The 19297-nt window shown below is 42.9% G+C and overlaps 1 protein-coding gene across 1 annotated transcript in view; it reads left to right on the top strand.

Annotated features, from left to right (window-relative positions):
- Positions 1 to 19297, top strand: part of syne1a (spectrin repeat containing, nuclear envelope 1a) — a 113983-nt gene that overhangs the window by 68192 nt on the left and 26494 nt on the right. The window contains exons 78-101 of the mRNA XM_068576618.1: positions 254 to 591; positions 687 to 831; positions 1146 to 1364; positions 2475 to 2755; positions 2889 to 3054; positions 3229 to 3384; positions 3623 to 3775; positions 4516 to 4698; positions 4888 to 5025; positions 5290 to 5475; positions 6112 to 6234; positions 6433 to 6615; positions 7492 to 7635; positions 9689 to 9919; positions 11931 to 12071; positions 13343 to 13456; positions 13886 to 14047; positions 14622 to 14816; positions 14936 to 15109; positions 17215 to 17406; positions 18207 to 18338; positions 18502 to 18602; positions 18837 to 18987; positions 19168 to 19296. Coding sequence (XP_068432719.1) covers positions 254 to 591; positions 687 to 831; positions 1146 to 1364; positions 2475 to 2755; positions 2889 to 3054; positions 3229 to 3384; positions 3623 to 3775; positions 4516 to 4698; positions 4888 to 5025; positions 5290 to 5475; positions 6112 to 6234; positions 6433 to 6615; positions 7492 to 7635; positions 9689 to 9919; positions 11931 to 12071; positions 13343 to 13456; positions 13886 to 14047; positions 14622 to 14816; positions 14936 to 15109; positions 17215 to 17406; positions 18207 to 18338; positions 18502 to 18602; positions 18837 to 18987; positions 19168 to 19296 — 4137 coding nt within the window. The remainder of the gene's footprint in view (positions 1 to 253; positions 592 to 686; positions 832 to 1145; positions 1365 to 2474; positions 2756 to 2888; positions 3055 to 3228; positions 3385 to 3622; positions 3776 to 4515; positions 4699 to 4887; positions 5026 to 5289; positions 5476 to 6111; positions 6235 to 6432; positions 6616 to 7491; positions 7636 to 9688; positions 9920 to 11930; positions 12072 to 13342; positions 13457 to 13885; positions 14048 to 14621; positions 14817 to 14935; positions 15110 to 17214; positions 17407 to 18206; positions 18339 to 18501; positions 18603 to 18836; positions 18988 to 19167; position 19297) is intronic.

The raw sequence follows: 19297 nt of genomic DNA, 5'->3' as shown, positions 1-19297 counted from the left end.
AGCTTGAATTCTAAAATTAGTTCCCTCAACATGTGACAACCCTTTTTATTGTGCATCATACACACAGTTAAAACTACTGAAGTTAAATTACTAAAACTTAAAGTAAAGCTCCGGAACAGGACATTTTCACACACAGATATAATGTACTGGCTGACAGGACCATGCTTGTTGAAAAGATTTCTTCAGGCATTTGTAAGAAATGAATGTGGGAAGAAGCAAAAAGGTTAATGAAATCACCTTCTGCATATTCTAGCTGGCTGTGGATCAAGTGCTTCCCCTGGTCCAGAGACACCACTTATCTCTGCAGTCCATGCAGAAATGTCTGGACTCTGCTGCAGCTTTACTCCAGAGGGCCAGCTCGGGGGTGGATCTTGAGAACCAAACAGATTGTGTGTGGGACGTTGAAGATATTTCAGCCCAAGAAAAGAACTTTACAACTGGTTTAGCGGAGCTGAGGACTTTGGATCCTCTGCTCGAGAATTTTATGAATGCAGAAGCGATGGGTGAATTCAGAGAAAAGGTTGGGGCAATGCTGCTGAGAAATACAGAAGTCAAACAGCAACTGGATGCTTACAGAGAGACACTGCAGAGGTGTGTATTACTGTTACTAGGGATCAAAGGAATGTTTTAATAATACACAGAAGAAATGGCATCAATGGCAGTCATAATTTGTATAATTTTCTCAGTTGCACAGCTCTATGGACCTCCTTCCAACATGAGAAAGAGACACTCGTTGAACAGATGAATGACGCAGAGGCCAAGATGGCCATGTTCACTACGGCCAAAGCCGTCAGTATCCAGCAAGCTGAGGAAAAGTGTCAGAGATATAAGGTGGGACACCATCTTACGCTCATGAAACAGAGATACTGTAGAAAAGGGTTATCTGATGTTCAAAGAAATTGTCTAAATTGCATGTGTTGTGTCCCGTGTGGCTGTCGTTTTAAATTCCAACATTTGTTCTTGTCATGGCAGCAGATGCACATTCATATTGAAACAGTCTTTCTGCATTATTCCTTGTACACTTGTGCGTCTGCCAAGTTGTTTCTTTTAAGGGGATCATTTTAGTTTTCCATTGTATAAATTGTTTCCTTACGCTGTATTTATGAAATAACTTGTATGTATCTGTTGTCCTCTTTTTGCTGTAGTCTCTCGTGGCTCACATCAATCTGCTCGAGGTGCCTCTAAATGCTTTGAAAGAGAATACAACAGAGTTGGAGCAGATCGTCTCTGAGTCCAGCAAAGCTGTCACCAGCCACTCAGTGTCATCACTGTGGCAACGGTGGACCCGGCTCCGCAGTGTGGCGCGAGCCCAGGAGAGGGCACTGGAGGACACCACGAGGGAGTGGAGGAACTTCACTGACAAGGTCTGAGGAGATACTGCACGTGTTGGTCATACTGTGCACGGTTCCCTGTGTGCTTGTGCACACACTGAAGTCCATATTGCCTGTATAGCGCATGTACAGTGTAAAACTATACGTGTGCCTGCAGTCCACAGCAGCTGTTTATACCCACATTTGCAGTTGACGAACATCTGGAATATTGTTCTTCCTCTCACAGATTTAGGTCAAACACAGCGACAACTCGATACCAGTTGGTGTGCTGTGATGTAACTACAGGCCCCAGGCCAGTTGGTTTCTGCTGCCAAAACACTGTCATGAAGCGTTTTCCCGCCTTTTGATCTATTTCAAATGTGTACACTGTCAGTAACTAAGTATTCCCACAAGGCAATGCTTCTAAAAGGGAAATTAGGTCAAACTGTAAGGAATGATGGCCACTTCCTCATTCTGTATATGGCACGTTTCCTGTTGTTCACCAATTTTCTATGGCTTCTTTGTTCAACTGGACATGATGTCATTCACTGCACTCTCTCTAGACTAATCTCTAGACTCTTGTTTCTCCCATTGAGTATCAGATTATCATAGTAATTACTATATAGTATAGATACGACTTTGAAGATTATTTGTAAAATTAAGTGACACATGGCGTCACAAGATATACAGTATATATACTGTATTTATACACAGATACATATTCAGGCCTCTCCATTTATCTCATCCCTTTAATCACGATGTGTACCTTTTAGATATATGTTTCACAGTACAACCAGAAGGCTAAAAAATAACCATTCTTTGACTTTTTATACTAAAATTCATAAACTCTATCTTTCAAATTGTCTCTTGGTTCCACAGAATAAGTTATTTTTCCCCCTCTACAACCATCTGCCCAAAACCACTAAGATTTATGGTGTTTACTTTTTCATTCAGCTGTTCCAATTCAACATTGAAAACATCCATGTTTACTAGCTGTAAAGAGTAAATAATTTACCCTAAATCTGCAGCATCAACTATTAAAGGCTTTATTTGATAAGGGGACAGTACCCATTAGTAAAAACATTTCAGCAAACTGTAGTCACCTGTTGTCCCGAGATGGCCTCAAGAACTGAACCTCAATCTTTGCACATAAACTTCCCTCAGATGGAGAAGGTGCGCTCCGTGTCCCAAGACCTTCACAGTCGTGTCCCAGACAGCACAGTTGAGAAGGCTGCCACCAGGGCAGCGCTCCAGAGCCTCCTGGAGTACCATGACTCTTTCGGCCTGGAGGTGGAGAGGGAGCAGTCCATCTTGGCCCTGCTGGGGCAACACACTCGCTGCCTCAGAGGAGAGGAGGAGGAGGCCACGGAGAAAAAGGCAGAGAATGGACTTGAAGAGACGCCTTGCCTACAACAGATTAGAAGCATGCAGGAGCAATACGACAGGTGAGTGACCCAGTGCTGTGGCTGCTCCAGCAAACCAGAACCAGGATCGACAGCATGACTTTGTATAAACTTAAAATGTACACTGTATTAACGGCTTCTAAAATGTTAAATGTTTTGCTTGTATTTTGTCTAGTCTTGTGTTGCGGGTGCGAGCCAGCAGGGCTCAGGTACACCAGGAGTTGAGGGAGAGAGAGGAGGTTGAGAAGGAGCTTGGCTTGGTCAAAGGCTGGATCCAAGATACGCGTGGTTTACTGTTGAGTCCCACTGCAGACCTGGAATCACTGCTGCAAGATCTAGAGGTAGGCCACTATATGCACGCACACACACAGCTAACACATACGGACAAACTGACATGTCCTCAGCGACTCGCTACAGAACTTCTCTGGCTTTTTTGGTCATAAATATAGTATCAGGTCATAAAAGAAAGGAAAAGTGATTTGCAGTCCTGTCATGTGACGATGTTTGTGTTGTAGACGGCACATGGTGAGGTCATCAGCAGGCGTCAGAGTGTGGAGCGCATGACAGAGCTGCAGCAGTCCAAGTACCAGGACCTCCAGGCCGGCCTCCCTTCTGAGCTCAGCATGCAGCTGGCTGAGGTGGCTCTGGCTCTGGGATCCGCTGAAGACCAGGTGACCTTTCGGCAGAAGTTTAACACTTTCTTATATGTAGTAGTTGTTTCATGAACTAATTAGGGCTGTCAAATGGGAACTTAGTAAAAAAAACTCTTAGTGAAATGCATCAAAAACACTGAACAGAAAATGAACCTTATGACAGTATGTACCATTGTAAACCCGTAACCACATAGCATTGTTAAAATGCGCATGTTAGTTTTTGAAATGTAGTATAATGTGTGTTTTTCTGCTTTAGGTCCAGGCGAGAGAAAGGGAGGTGCAGCAGACCAGAGATGTGAAAGAGGACTTCGGCTTTAGAGTCCAGGACATTGAGGCAAAGCTGAAGACCATCACTCTGAAATTGGAAGACAAGGGTGCCGACCTGGAGCAGGCAAAAGAAGAGACCAAAGTAATCAACTAGACAGATTGACTAATTAGCAAGCAATTAACCCCCGTTAAATTGGCTATTCATTTTGCAGATGTTGAGGTTAATGAATGTGGGAGAGTTGGAATGGCATGAACTGAATTCTGCCTTTAACGACCCACTTCTGAGAGGAGTGTCACAGATGGGAGACACGGCCCCTTCCTCCTGTTCTCCTTCTTGTCGACCCAACTTTTTTCCCTCTTTCCCTCCTTTCCATCTGTAGACCCACAAGGGATGGAGGGTGTGTAGTTAAAGACATTTATTTAACTATTCCGTCTACCAGCGCCTCTGTAGCTCTATAATTACTCACTGGTGTCCTGTAAAAACACAACTTGTTCCCTTTACAATTAGTTTTTCGTACAGATTAATTAAAAAATGTATAATGTATTAGATTAGTAAGCTTTAGAGGTACTGTTTGGATGATTTTGTGATCTTAAGACAGAGCCAGGTTAGCGGTTCCTCCTGTTTCCAGTCTTTATGCTAAGATCGGTTGCTGCTGACTGCAGATTAATGTTAATCATACAAACATATAAGTGCTATACATTTTCTTTTCTAAGACTGGGATTGAGCAAATATATTATTAATTTATAATTGAATTGTTTTGGTTAAACAAACATCTGCCACCTGTAAGATTCATTGATCACTTTTTAGTATAAGGACACTTACACTCCTCCTCTGTCCTCTCTTCTTGCCTCACCTTTATACTCACCTCTCCTCTCTTGCAGGCTCTTTGTGAAGAATGTCAATGCTGTGGTCGCTCTGTGGCAGAGTTAGGAATAGCAGTGCAGGAGTTTGGAGAGCAGAACCCTCTGCTGTGTAAGCAGCTGGGCGATGCTGTGGCCAAACTGACAGAGGTGCAACGGCACACCACGCAGCAGGTCCAGGACAGAGCCGACAGACTGAAGAAGGTGAGCTTTCCATTCAGTTCAGCATGTCATGAAGAGTTTCCTAAGTTCCCAATATTGCTTGCGTGAACAAACCTAAAATACATACATCTTTTTATATCATTGTCAGAATTCTGTGGCCAAAATCAGGGGAATGCATTGAGTTTTATTCATTTTCACGATTAAATTCTTCTGTCTTTCTCGTGTGCACAGGCAGAGAGACAGGTGGAGGAATATCGGGGTATGAAGGCATTCATTTTGGGCTGGACAGAAAAGGCAGAAGCTCTGGTCACTGGTTGTATCATCTGGGGGTCTGCGTCGCAGCTGCAGGAGCAAATCCGAGCACACCAGGTGAGTCTTAATGAGTCACACAGTGGGGATGGCTTTAAGATGTCTGAAAACTGCAAAAAAAAAGTATTGTTTTATTTTTGTGTGTCTGCAAAATTAAATATGAATATTCCCTGTATTAACCAAGTAAGTTTAAAGACGCCCCACAAATGAACCGCTAATTGGATTCCCTCACTGTTCAGTGTGTTTGCTGGCCTCAATTAGTATAATTGCACAACACAAAAGGCTCCTCTCTCTGATTTGTAATTCATGTTCCTATGCTGACAGGCACTGCTTCGGGAGTGTCGGGGTCTCCATGGTGACTTGGAGGCCATGGGGGAGAGGGAGGGGCAGCTGGGGGAGGTGTTGCAGACGGAAGGGTGGATCCAGCAGGTGAAACACCTCAGCAGACACACAGAGGAGCTGCAGCAAACTGCCAAGACTCGCCTCCAGAGTCTGCAGGATGCAGCCAAGGTAAACAACGGTTGCGTTCAGACAAGCAGTGAAGGAATCAGACATCCGTACTACGTCACCTCTAAATTGTTTTAGGTCTCTCTGATCCAATTATCTTCATTAAGAAACGGAGCTAATTTGATTTCTTTAATCAAAACATTTTGGTGGACAGCAAGACGTGCACATCCCTTTGGAGCTCCAACAGTGCCCCCCTATGGTCATTCATCCAGTACTACACCATCACACTGTTTTAGGTTGTGGCGCTGCAGTAAACTTTTACGGTAATCTGATTGTCAAACACCTGGTTCCCAGATGACAGTCTAGTGCTGATTGTCGCTACTAACATTATGTGTGAGTGTGAGTTTGGATTTCTGGATATGTAGAGTAGACATAGCACAACCTTTCTAACAACTAGTTATATCATGTATTTTCATATGGAAAATTTTGTTCAATTAGAAATTGCAAATTAAGACATTTGTGTTTTATTTATTGCACAAATGTAATTGAAAAAATACTTTTGCAGTCTGGCGTTTAAATATCTATTAATGTAAGCAGGTCCACATCTGAAATATGTGTTTTTGAAAAAACGTCTTTACTTTCTATGGAAAGAAGCTACTTCCTTAAATTGTTTTGTATCTGTCTGTTGTCTCTCCTCAGGACATGCTGCTTTTGGAGGCAGAGGTAAAGATCCTCCATGCTGCTGTGGACCAGATCCAGATCACACTTGCCTCACCAGACCTCAACAGGCTCAGCCTCAGAGAGCAGCTCACGCAGAGACAGGTGAACACACACATTTAAAATGGCAGAATTTAAACTTGGAGAAAACACTGCACATACACACAGTGCGCGTAGACAATTACAATTCATGAATTTATGTATTGCAACAATTTAAAAGCAACTATTCTCAACACAGCATTGCTTTATCACCCACCCACCAATTCCTCCATACTCTCTAACTACCCTGCATTCCCTCATCAGCGTCTGCTGGTGGAAATGGAGGGCTTCAAGCAGCAGGTGGCGGCAGTACAGCAGTGTCAGAGCGCCCTCCGGCTACCATTGGAGGTAGTGGCGGGCCTGCAGATCTGTCGCACAGCTCAGATTCTGCAGCAAGAAGCCAGCCAACTGCAGCACACCACCATCCAGCAGTGCAACATCCTGCAGGTAGAGGGCAGTCCTCATATTGCAAATATGTTAGAAGCATTTCTTTGTTTGTTTTTAGTTTTTTCCTAAAACTACCAAATTATCTGTCAAGGTACAAACTGTAGTATTGAAAACTGTAATGCCTCGAAGCAGTTCGGTGTATAATTTGTCACCCTGTTGGAGAAGTTGTAGGTCTACATCTACATTGTCTTGTCACTAGTTGCTCAAAATCCTGCTGCAGTGTCCCAACAGACCATGTCAGGAATGTTTGTGTTTTGGCTGAGCCCCCATCAGACCACTGTTATCCTCCTATCCTTTGGTTCTGGGCTGAATTTGCTTTTAAGCTAATTGTAGTGAAGATTATCCTTTGGCCCAAGAAGCAGGTGACCTTCTGTGACAATCTGGAGCACAAACAACTAAAGCATCTTAGCCATTTGACCAAACTAAAGATTTGGAACAATGAATCTGTCTGTCTGTATGAGATTAACTGCTTATATACATACTAACACAATAACTGCAATATTATAAATCGTATTTTCAAGGTTTTGCTTACATACATGTTAGAATCCCACAATGAACAGAATAAGTGTTTGAAACACTTCTTAGCTCTAATACCAGCAGATCTCAGATGACTTGATTTAGTATATTTGAAATAATGTGTTCATCCCTTTCTGTTCAATGTCACACTGGAATATACATGTTTTTACACGTAGTGATACTGTGCATATCCAAATCAATATCATAGAGGCATAGAGAGTGGATTACATTTCATCTAGAGGTGACACTAACCTTTAACCTCTCTGGCGGGTGAAAACCCAGTAATATCTGTCACATTTTATAATTGTTTGACAAAATATGCTGCTTCAACCTTTCTTTGTTCTGATTTCTCTTGCGCAGGAGGCTGTGGTGCAGTATGAACAGTATGAACAGGAAGTAAAGAACCTCCAGAGATTAATAGAAGAGGCTCACCGCATCATCCAGGACCGGCCCGTCTCCACGAATAACATACAGGAACTTCAGGCTCAAATACACCACCATGAGGTCAGAGAAAACATACCTCCTCTCCCTCATATATTTATTTAAATATAAGTCAAATACCCATATGTGATTTTTGTCATTCTAAACTATAATTAGCTGCTGTACCAGCCTTCGCTCTTCAAAGGACTTTCCCTAAACTGTTGCCACAAAGTTAAAAACTATTGTTTATAATATCATTGTATGCTGAAGCATGAGGATTTCCTTCAGTGGAAGTTAAGGCGCTTCAACTGAACCATGAATTATGAATAACACTTTTGCCCGTGGAGTGTACTTTAAGATTAGTCTTTATTCACATAATACACAGCTTGTTATGAAAAAATAATGTGTTAAATAACAGCAAAGCAACAAGGACAGAAAGAGCTTTTGGAGATTGACTGTACTGTAGAAGAGCATTACATCTTCAAAGAAGATATAGAAGAAGATATATATCGATAAGAATCTTACAAACCAGGATATTAGAGCAGAGGCCACGAGCCATTCAACATTCAAAGACGATAATATGCTGACGTCTAAACATTTTGTTTCTATTGAGGCCGACGTCAACATCAAAGAGCAGAAGTTTGAGTCATTATGTATTTCCTGTACTTTGTGACAGTGTGAGACATCGCAAAAAAGAAAAGTTGAGGCAACAGGAAATATTCTGTGTATCTTAAAGTAGTTGTGGTGCCCTTCTGCAATGTATTTATTATTTTATTTGCTATCCTTGCTCTACATATTGATTTGTTCCCCAATGTCTTGATTCGAAATTCAAATAATAGGGAATTATTTGATGCTTCTATAAAACCATTAATTCTGGAATAAATCACATGTCATCAGAGCAGTGCCATCACATACTCTGGTCTAGGAAAACATTGTGTTGGGCTCCTACAAGCCCAACACAATGCCCAAATCTGCATAGATTCATATTTGATGCAGTGTAGATGTTATCTTGTATCTGTTTTAGTCAGCCCTGTACTTTTTGTTGTGGTTTTGCTTTGCTGAGTAAGTGCATTTGATCTCCAATGCGGGAGAGAGAGATCGAAAAGGAGGGGGGGGGGTGGCAGCCTGAGAGAGGCAAAGACCTGCAGAGAAACAGAAAAAATCTGTCCAGAGCCAACACATTTATTATCACATTTTTACTTTCCTCGCTCGGTTCTGGCAGATTTTGTATCTACTTCTACAACTTGACGGGGAACATATGAACCCAGCTGTTTGTAGATATTTTCTTGTTACTGCAATCTCTCCGGTGCTGCACAGTGACTTGGCATGGCAGTGTGTTTATGTCTGAGTTTGATCTCTAAGCTGAGCAGAAAGCTGCAACTCCACTGGCCCAGTTAGTCACATGACCTGATTATCAGCGCATTGACCATCTGCGGGACAGGGAGGTTGGAGGGGGGGAGGAGTTGGACCCGGCCTGCCCGGCTCATGCCATAGCTGTAATTTGACACCCTCTCTGTCCTCCTCCTCCTCCCTTAACACTCCCTCTCTCCTTACGACTCTCTTTTGTTGAAAGGAATCTGTCTCAAGGATTGGTGGAGAAGGGAAGCGGCAGGCAGAGGAAGGGGGGGGCGCAGTCAATGAGATCACTTCCTGTTTTTCGTTGCCAATTGTGTATGTGTACAAGAGGGAGTGTCTGAGGGATTTTGAACTATTTCTGCGAGGGTCTCTCTCTCAACCAAACTTCCTGTCTGTTGGCTTCACCGCTGCTCTGAGTCACCCGCCTCTGTGCTGCTCTGATTGGCTAAGAGATACAGAAGCAAGAGAGAGAGAGAGAGAGAGAGAGAGAGAGAGAGAGAGAGAGAGAGAGAGAGAGGGAGAGGGGGGGGCAGTGCTATTTTCTTTCTAGTCCCACACACTGTGAAGCCAAAAGCAAGAGACTGGAGAGAGGAGAATGCGTCAACTCCACTTACTCCTCTCTAACCGGCATCACATTCAACGCTGAATCAGCTCTACCACCCCCCTTTTTTTCAGGATCCTTTCTAACCAGGAACTATTGATCTTCCACTGTGGACTGAACCACACTCTCCTGACCCTGGGGGTGCTGGTGTTTTCTTTTTGGGGTGGGATGTTTTGACAGGAGCTGGCCCAGAAGATCCGCGGCTACCAGGAGCAAATCGCCTCGCTCCACTCCAAGTGTAAGATGCTGACAGTCAAAGCCAAACACGCCACCATGCTGCTGACGGTCAACGAGGTGGACGGCCTCTCGGACGGCATGGACGAGCTGAGTGATGAGGAGCTGCCCGGTTCTGTGGCGACCACGAACGCCGCCGGCAACCAGCAGCTCCCAGCACACCCCTCTGTCGTCATGGTGAGTGGTGAAGCCTTTTTTGGGACACACACAATCACCCAGAAACTAACACATGATACACGGCATGGCTGTGTGCCTGTCAGCCCACTGTTTGTTTGTGTGTGTGCCTGTCAGTGTGTGTGTGTGTGTGTGTGTGTGTGTGTGTGTGTGTGTGTGTGTGTGTGTGTGTGTGTGTGTGTGTGTGTGTGTGTGTGTGTGTGTGTGTGTTTGCATGTGTAACTTCTATCCCTTCTCCCATTCTGTCCAGACCACTGCTTCTCAAAATTGCAAATCAGGGAACCTCAGGGACCTTTTAGGAGTTTCTAGATGGTGTTTACGGTTCATTTCACAATAATTGTAATTGGCTTAAAGTTATCCCAAATTAGAGGATGACAGTTATGATAATGTGTTACTATTTCCCAGTAACTGTGTACAAAGTTATGTTGGTGCAATTAAATTCCAAGTTAACGCGATGTGTACCCCCTGAGATGACATTTACGCTTAAATTGGGCAATAGGGCCTCATTTGTATCTATTCAGTGGTCCATGACCCGTAGATATCAAATGATTCATATTCATAATAGGCTTTTTCACTCTATTATTGTGTTCCTTATCTTTTCATTATATTTTTCGTTTTGTATTGCAAGAGTGATAAGTGAATTATTATTATAAATAATTATATTAATTAGTATTACTGCACTGATATTGTGCTGAGTCACTTCACTTCATATTACCCTGATTCTGTTTTCATATGTGGTCCCATCTAAATACATTCTCTTACTCTGTCTTTTGTTCGGAGTCATATTTCTTCTCCTTGCTCTGTTACTGCTGTTTGTGGTGTGCTTGGTCTCAACAGATCAGGAAACAGGATATCACTGCATGTGTGTGTGTGTTAGTATGTGAGCAGAGCCTGATAAGTTTGTGTGTGTGTGTGGCATAGATGGATTGCTTAGGACTGCTGATATCCTTGATTTGGTATAACATGAATAGTACTGTGTCACCGTTACCACAGTGTTGGCACTGCACTGCTCAGCTTCTAAGTAATCTCACTTTGTTAAACCACAAAGTTTTCCACTCGTGTTGGTGTGCTGATGCTCTTCGTTGCGTTGCATTGCATCATAAAGCCCGGGAAAAAAGTCTACCAAATAAAACAAGGTCCTGAGTCAGTTGGCCAAGTTCTGCATTAACTGCCAAATAGCAGCCCAGTAGGGCTTGGCTCACATTTCTGCTCTGCCTCTCTACTGAAGCATGCAGGCCCACAGATAACTGTGCCACTTCTAGGACAGCTGCTGCTGCTGTATTCTCGGTTAGCTCTGCGATGCTTTAGCTATACTTTACTTAAGTTTGGGCCTTCATATTCCTTTCGATTTCTCGTGTCTTCTTCTTACTGTTAATATAGTGTCACTAATGCCTATGCTCATGCATACAAGTGTATAAGTGGTTCTTTTCTAGTTCTCAAAGGAAAATAGCCTGCCATATACAGTAGATGTCTGTGTGCCATTTACAAGAGAGTTGTGTCTGCGATGGAAAGGAAATGACTGTGGTTTTGAAAAGGCATATATACAGTTTTTATGTGTGTGGTGCGACCGGTGTCAGTGTGTGTGTTTTTTGTGTCCTACTTACTGAATATGTGATTTTCAACTTCCTGGTAATAGTCATTCCTTTCCCCTGATGTATCCTGTATGGCTCATTCATTGCCAGAGAAATCTCGTGGCTTCAATACAGTGAAATATGTCTGAAAAATGCAGTGCTACGGCAAAAGTATTGCAGTGTTTGATGTCAATGGCAGTAATGTGGTCTGGTCTCCTCTCCGTATTATTTGATTCCTCACTGTCTAATTAATCATCAATGTACTCACTGCAATCTGGCTAATCTGCACTCCCCCATTAATTTTTCTTCTCTCTCTCTCTCTCTCTCTCTCTCTGTCTCCTCACTCCTCAAATCTGGGCGTTTTCTGTTTGATTCGCCTCCCGTTTCCTACACCTGCTTCTTTTGATGTGCGCGTTTGATGTGCGGTGTGTATGTGTGGTCAGATGACAGCCGGCCGCTGCCACACACTTCTCTCCCCTGTGACGGAGGAGTCAGGGGAGGAGGGCACCAACAGTGAGGTCTCCTCTCCCCCTGCCTGCCGCTCCCCTTCCCCAGGGGCTAATGCTGACGCTCCTCTTAGCCAGGTACTGCAAACCTCACCCTGGTTTCATTATCTGACCCGCCCAGCGCCCATACCACCACTGTCTTTTTTCAATTTTACACCTCAAATTCTCAGTCATTAGAAACCTTTCACCTTCGCAGCAACAACATCTCCATCTTAATGAGTCGCCAACCAAATATTTATTCTCAACATCTTCTGCTTCAATTGAAACAACAATGTGTCACTAGGGTGAGATTATTATACTGTTTTTCAATGCAGAAGAACATGTCTCAAAGAAGTTTTTTATCTAATTACAGTGCTGGATGCAAAGGTTTGCATTACGTATTTAATTTCAAGACACTGAAGATTTATGCAGCAAGTGAGCCTGCATTGGAATTATGAACTTTTGTCAGACTTTTTAGTTTTTGTTTCAATTGATATAAGATTTTAAGACAGAATATTAAACATGTGACTCTACGACTTGTTAAGATGGACATGCTCACTCATCCCATCACTCCCGTCTGATTCCACCACCAAACAATGACCTCCCCATCATCTCCACTATCAACTCAGTGGATGTTTGAAACAGCTGGAGAGTTGCTGTGATGTCCCTGCTTTCCCTTTTTTAATTAAGTTTGCAGATTTATCTTGCTAAAGAACATTTGTTTGCCGCATGCTTTTTTTGCTGAGAGTAAATGAGTGAATGAAAAAGTTGTCATTTTATCAACAGAGCTACTTTAGCATAACGTTACCTTTTTGTGTAATCGATGACTTGTAATGATGCAGCAGTGAAACCGAAGCTCTTTGTTGTTCTGAGAGAAACAGCAAAAGGTTTTCCATTGCGTGATGTAAATGCAGTGTTTGTCTTGTGATATGTCATGTGAGCCTAACTGTTGAAAGTAAACTAAAAGCAATGAGGCAGTTGGAAAGTGATTGAAGGAAATTATCATGGGAGACATTTTAAACTAATCTGATCGGCCTTCAGCCAACCAGAGCTTCTAATTCACCTTGTACTGGAACTGCCATGACCATGACCCCCTGGCATACAGAGAGTGTAGTTACTAATTTAATTAACTGCAAACCTTTCAATAAGAGAACTACAACAGGTTGGAGATGTTTTGATTTAACGCTGTGTGTTCTTCTACTCTACGTACCGCAGATGTGGGCATATTTCCTCCAAATGTGGCAATTCAAATTCATTGTTGCCAGTATGTTTGAGAGCATTTGAGAACCAGCACACCCTCTTCAACCACATATTTGACATCGCTCTCACACACTAGTGAGGCCTACACTCACTGTGTTGTTGTGCCACAGGGTCGAGGTGCCTTAAGTCGAGCGCCCCTCCGCGAGCTGTACGACCCGTCTATGGAGACCAGTGCTGCTAACCTGGATGACCTGCAGAGATCCTGGGAAACACTCAAGAACGTGGTACATCACATCATCAGCTACTATGAACTAAATGAATTAATCAAGAAATATATATATATATATATATATATATATATATATATATATATATATATATATATATATATATATATATATATATATATATATATGTTATGTTCCAATATGCCAACGGCTAGAAAAGTATGATGTAGATAGGAAAAAAACTGCTTTAAGAGATTTAAGAAACCCTTGTGGCTTACAGTGAACAATTCACAGGTAAAGTTTTAAGATTTTGGACACTTTTATCACAAAATCGGATCAGATCTTAAGCAAGAGTACATTGTTTAAAAGTATATTATTCCTCCTCGACCACACATCATAAGATAAATTATGATACAGTGGACTTCTTCTCCAGTTTACAATATTGATTTTGCTCTCTTTCATGAATTTCTTTCTCTTTGATCATAGATAAGCGAGAAGCAGAAGAGTCTGTACGAGGCTCTTGAGCGGCAGCAACACTATCAGGAGTCCCTCCAGTCCATTTCCACGAAGATGGAATCCATCGAGGGATCGCTCGGTGAGGGCCTGGAGCCGAGCAAGAGCCCCGAGAGCCAGATGGCTGCACACCAGGTGAGAGAGAGGCGGGACAGAGAGGTCTGGAGGAATTGGGGTTGTTGTGTTTGTGTATGTGTGATAGAGAAAGAGAGAAGAGGAGGTGAGTGCAGTATTGATAACGTTGAAAGTAGCAGTGCACGTTTAGACAGCCTGAAGAAAAAAACTCAAAGCCGACAAAAGACAAGCCTGCTCTGAGCAAACAGAGAATGATTGAGGGGTTTGATATTGCACCGGCCAGTGCGATGCACAGACTGTATGGCACTGTTCTCCGTTGCTATGCCAACTTCTCAGTGAAAGCAGTTACAGTCCCTTTTCGTCACGCCACTGTCATGTAATTTGGACAAACCCTATTTTAATGCCGCCTCTCATCATCTACTATTCCTTTTTCTAATTGCTTCTTCTTTAAAGTTCTTTTTTTTCCAAATCACGCTTTTTATTCCACCGCTCACACTTAAATAAATTAAATGTAGAGGGAGGGACGAAGGAGTATGACACACAACAACGTTCCTACTCAGAATTGGACCTAGGACGTTGCCGTTATATGTCCTCTCCCCTCTTGGCTACAGCACACTTCCTTTATCTCCACCAGGCTGTGATGGATGAGATCCTGATGCTGCAGGAAGAGATTGGTGAGCTGCAGACGTGTTTCTCTGAGGAGCTAGCGGACAGCGACAGCGATGGGGAGGCCGGTGACCAACTGGCCCTCCAGTCTACTCTCACTGTGCTGGGAGAGAGGATGGCCACCATTCGAATGAAGGCTTCTGGGAAAAGGCAGCTGCTGGAGGTGAGGCCCTTCTTAAAGATGGCATTCATTTACATCTCCCCAATTTGCATACTTTCATTCTTATTTATCAGAATAGTTTCACCTGTGGAATCTAAAATGTCTGTCTGCGTCCATTACAGGAAAAACTAAGTGAACAGCTGGAAGAGCAGCGACAGGAACAGGCGCTGCAGCGTTACCACAGTGAGGCCGAGGAGCTCGACCATTGGTTGCTCAGCACTCGTGCCACTTTAAGCTCTGCCCTTCAGCCCCAAAACGAGGACTTGGACATGGAGGAGCAGCTCATCGACTGTCAGGTGAGAATGACATTTCTGCTTTCATCAAAGGCTGGACTGACCGGTTGAAAGATATTGAGCTTGGTTTGTTTGGATTCCTAAGAATAACAACTGACACAGTCAAGAAAAACCTACCACTGCCTCAGGCACGCTTTGAAGAGTTTTATCAAGAGGGAGTTATCAAAGGCTAAAGTGAAGTATAAGGCTGCTTCACTCTGCCAGAAATAATGACTATCCATGGATTCATCCCCTCAGTATTACATTGCTGTTACTATTTTAGTCACACATAAACTGTTCACTTCATGCTTAAAACCCAAAGTAACTTGACAGAACCTGCTGTGAATATGTTTTAAAACAGAGCCGGATAAAAGTGCCCTGTTGTGCAATATAGTGACACTTTTTTTAGGATTAGGACATTGGTATTAAGATCGGGGGCTGACCCTTCGATCACCCTTCAACACTTCTTCCTCCAGGAACAAATGTTGTTCCCCCACTCATCCTGTTTGTTGGTAACATCTTTAAACTGAGGGGTAGTTAACATCCATGGCTTAATGGTCACAGGTCAAGGATCCACAACCAAAAACCTTCTGAAGGTTTTTCAGTGACCGTCTTCAACTTGTAGTGTCATCAGAAAAGTGAAGTGCTTTTTATTGCCTTAGCTGACGGTTATTTTGCGGAAGTGCACCGTGTCTTTTTGTGAAAGCGTATGACTTTTTGAAAGCAAAACTGATTTAAATAAATGTTTAAACATTCACCCTGTGATGCACCATAATTGGCTTCGCAGTAGTAATAATGTTAGTCATGTTACTCAGGCAAAGGAAATCAGTGTTGCGAGACAGCTGGGAGACAGTAAGCTGATTAATTCTCACATATGGCCCCTGTGGAGCTACGGATCGTCATCCTCAAGGGGTAAAAACTGTCTGCAAGCGTCTATTATCAGAGTATTGATTTACTAGATTGGTTATAGAAATGAAGTGATGGGAAGAAATAAAAACTCAGGACCAACTCAGGAAGAAGAGGAGCAGAACATCAACGAATGAAAGAACATATATAAAAGGCTTTGGTGAAAAATTATTTGTTTTTCAAATGTTTTATCGGATGAATTGGGTTTCTGCATTAGGATAGTATTGTTCTTTAGGTATTTTTGTTCCACAGTTTTGTGTGGCTGATTTACCTTTGCAGTAAACTCTTCACTGAACAGCCACAGTCTGTTCAGTCTTACACTACAAGAAAATCACCACACAGTAAGCAGCTCAGAAACCACTTAAGCGTAGCCTCTTACGGGTCAGTGCTTAATGAAATACTTTGCTGAGTCTAAACTTTCTGCCACACATTGTATCTCACCAGACTATATAAAACAACTCCCTTTGTCTTTTAACTGTATTAATCGCAGCAAAACTGCTCTCTGATTCTGGGCCAAACGGGAGGAATTTGAATTAGAATACCATAAAGAGGCTTTTTTTGTGGTAAGAAAATGTAGAGAGAACAGAGGTTCCCCACTTTCCCAGTGAAGGACACAATGACAGCACCGGATAGAGTGAAAAGAGTTGTATGACGGCACTCTGTTTTGTTGGGAATGATTCTGTGTGGGGAATTGGCTCTCTGTCTCTGTCAAGGGCTTTTGTATCCTCGTGTGAAGGATAGGAATTAGAGTTGTACCTCCCTTCTTGCATACACATTCACCACTTTTCACACAAAACCTGGGCAGCGAAAAAGGAGGGTCTCGTTTTTTGTTGTTTCCCTTGTTAGGAAATGTAAGAGGGATATCATGAAAAGGATTTAGTGGGAAACAACTTGAAAAGGTGATTGATAATGTATGTGATAATAACTGTATCTTATAAGGACAAGAAGAGGCAGAAAAACTAAGCATGCTGAAGGATGCTTCATGTGTACAGTGCATGTTTTGAAAAGCTTATAGGGTCTTTCATCATGTTTAGTGCAAGCTACTAAACCACTGGAATTATTGTATGATTTTACCTTTTTTTGGATTTAAAAATAGAATAAAGAAAAACTCTTTACTTTTACTGGTCTCATCTGGTGTTGAGGGGCAACAAGTAAAACTTAATTTTCATTAAGAAATGTTCAAGAAAAGCTCTTTTATCATGAACCGTAACTCGTCTTTCCAGAATATGCTGTTTGAGATCGAGCAGAAGGTGTCGTGTCTGTCAGAGCTGTCCGTGCACAGCGAGAGCTTACTGTTGGAGGGTCGAGCCGAGACCAAGGGAGAGGCGGAGCAACTCACCTTCAAGCTGCACTCCCTCAAAGACAGCCTGATGGAGCTGCAGAAGATGCTGCAGGACAAACAAGTTGGCATACAGGTGAGATCGGAGGTCATTTGTGGTCAATGGGCCTCGACGGTTCCACGCCTGCAGTCCCCTTCCCCTCCACATTACCACACATTTTTTCAATTGTCCACCTTTTCCTTCCTCCCTGCCTCTGTGTGACTTGTGTTGTGCTGTGTTGCATTATGTGACACTGTGCAACAGTATCAATGGTAGTATTGTGCAAATACTAAAGGTCGTGTCGCGCTCCTTCATAAAAGTCCACTGTTTTCCACTGTGGGACAATAAGAGCCTGTGTGTCTCACAATGGGGCTCAAACAACAGACAAAAAGATGCCATCTCATCACATGCTCACACTACTGTACTGCTGCAGGTGTGGTTCTGATGACACCACATTTTGTCTTTGGCCCCTTTGGAAAAAAAACTATTTTCTTTGTATGGTAAAAAAATATCTGAATTTTCACTGACAAATATTTTCCCCTAAAAGAAAAATCCCCTGTTGCTGACCTCCCTTAATGTTCTCTTTTAGTAAATACTGGTATCCATTCATTCACAAAATGACTCTACAATGCATAGGAACTACAATAGCTTAGTTATCTGAGTCTCAAAACGAAAGTGAAACGCTGGTTTGCAATCTTAACTGTAATACTTCAAAATACAGATTTATTGTTGAAGAGTCTCCTCTGGTACTGGTGCTTTATTCCGTTTCCTGTTCTACAAACTCACAAACCTTATCACCCTGCCTCAGAAAGAAAACTATTTTTCGTGTCCCTTTCTTTCCTGTTTAAGTTTTTGAGCATTTAAAAAGTGTTGACGTCCGTCTGTCTTTCCCCCAGGGTTCACTGCAGGAGCAGGAGGACAGTGAACCGGACTCATCTCTCTCCCAGAGTCCCAATGTCCAGGATTGGCTTTCGCAGGCCAGATCCACACGCACACAGCAGTACCATGACAACCTTCTTCGACAGAGGGTAAGGAAGATGAACTTTTATGTAGATTTCATCTTGATTGCCTGGAAGGCCAAACGGCTGTCATGTTTGGGGCAAATCAATTGAATTGAAGTGGATCTTCTAGATACATTTGCGATATAACTCTGACTCTTAATGACCTAAATGCTGTATGTTGACCTCTAAGGAGCTGCAGGAGCAAGTAGCTGAACAGAAAAGGCTGCTGCAGTCTTTAGCCAGCGTTGGAGAGGAGTTACTCAGCCAGCAGACCACACCCAATGGGGACAGGTACCTCCTCCCTCTATTCTTCTCACACTTACTTTGTTATTCCTTACACAGGTGGAACAAACATTACTGTGTTCTGCATTAATGAGATGCTTCTGGGATTCATTTTTTGTGTGATTTTTAATTTATGTTTATTTGGAATAGCAGGGTAAACCTTAAATTGCAGTGGAACTTAGAGGTAAAATACCACTTTAGAGGCCAATCTCTTACCACGACTCACCCCTCTACCTCCCACAGTGAGCTGTCCATCCCAGGAGGAGTGTTGCTGGAGTCTGAGACCTTGTCTCCTTGGGACCAGATGAGACAGCGCTGGGAAAACCTGAACAAAGATCAGAGCACAAAGCTGCAGCTCTCCCTCAACGCCATGGAACAGGATCAGCTCAGCCCGGTACACATGCCATACATCATGGAGTGGGATGTTTTTAATAAATAGTGTGAAGTCGACCCATGTTTTGAGTTGTCTAAAACTCCTTACTCAAGGCTGATTGCATTTTGAAGGTAATTTCACTTTGCTGCCAGTCAGACTTTCATATGTCTCTTGTGTCTCTTTTGTCATTCTTGTCACCAGGTCCTCCACCGGTCCCGCTTGTCCAGCCCCAGCGTGGTGTTTAGAGGCATCTCTGCCAGCCAAGACTCTCGCACTCCCAAAGCTTTATTTGAGGCCTGCAGTCAGACTCTTGAAAGAATGGCCAGCGAGG

The sequence above is a fragment of the Clinocottus analis genome, unplaced genomic scaffold (genome assembly GCF_023055335.1).
Source record: "Clinocottus analis isolate CAN_PGR_092001 unplaced genomic scaffold, fCliAna1.0.p SCAF_15, whole genome shotgun sequence".
Lineage (NCBI taxonomy): Eukaryota > Metazoa > Chordata > Actinopteri > Perciformes > Cottidae > Clinocottus > Clinocottus analis.
The sequence above is the reverse complement of the archived record's forward strand: the minus strand, read 5'-3'. Positions and strand labels throughout refer to the sequence as shown.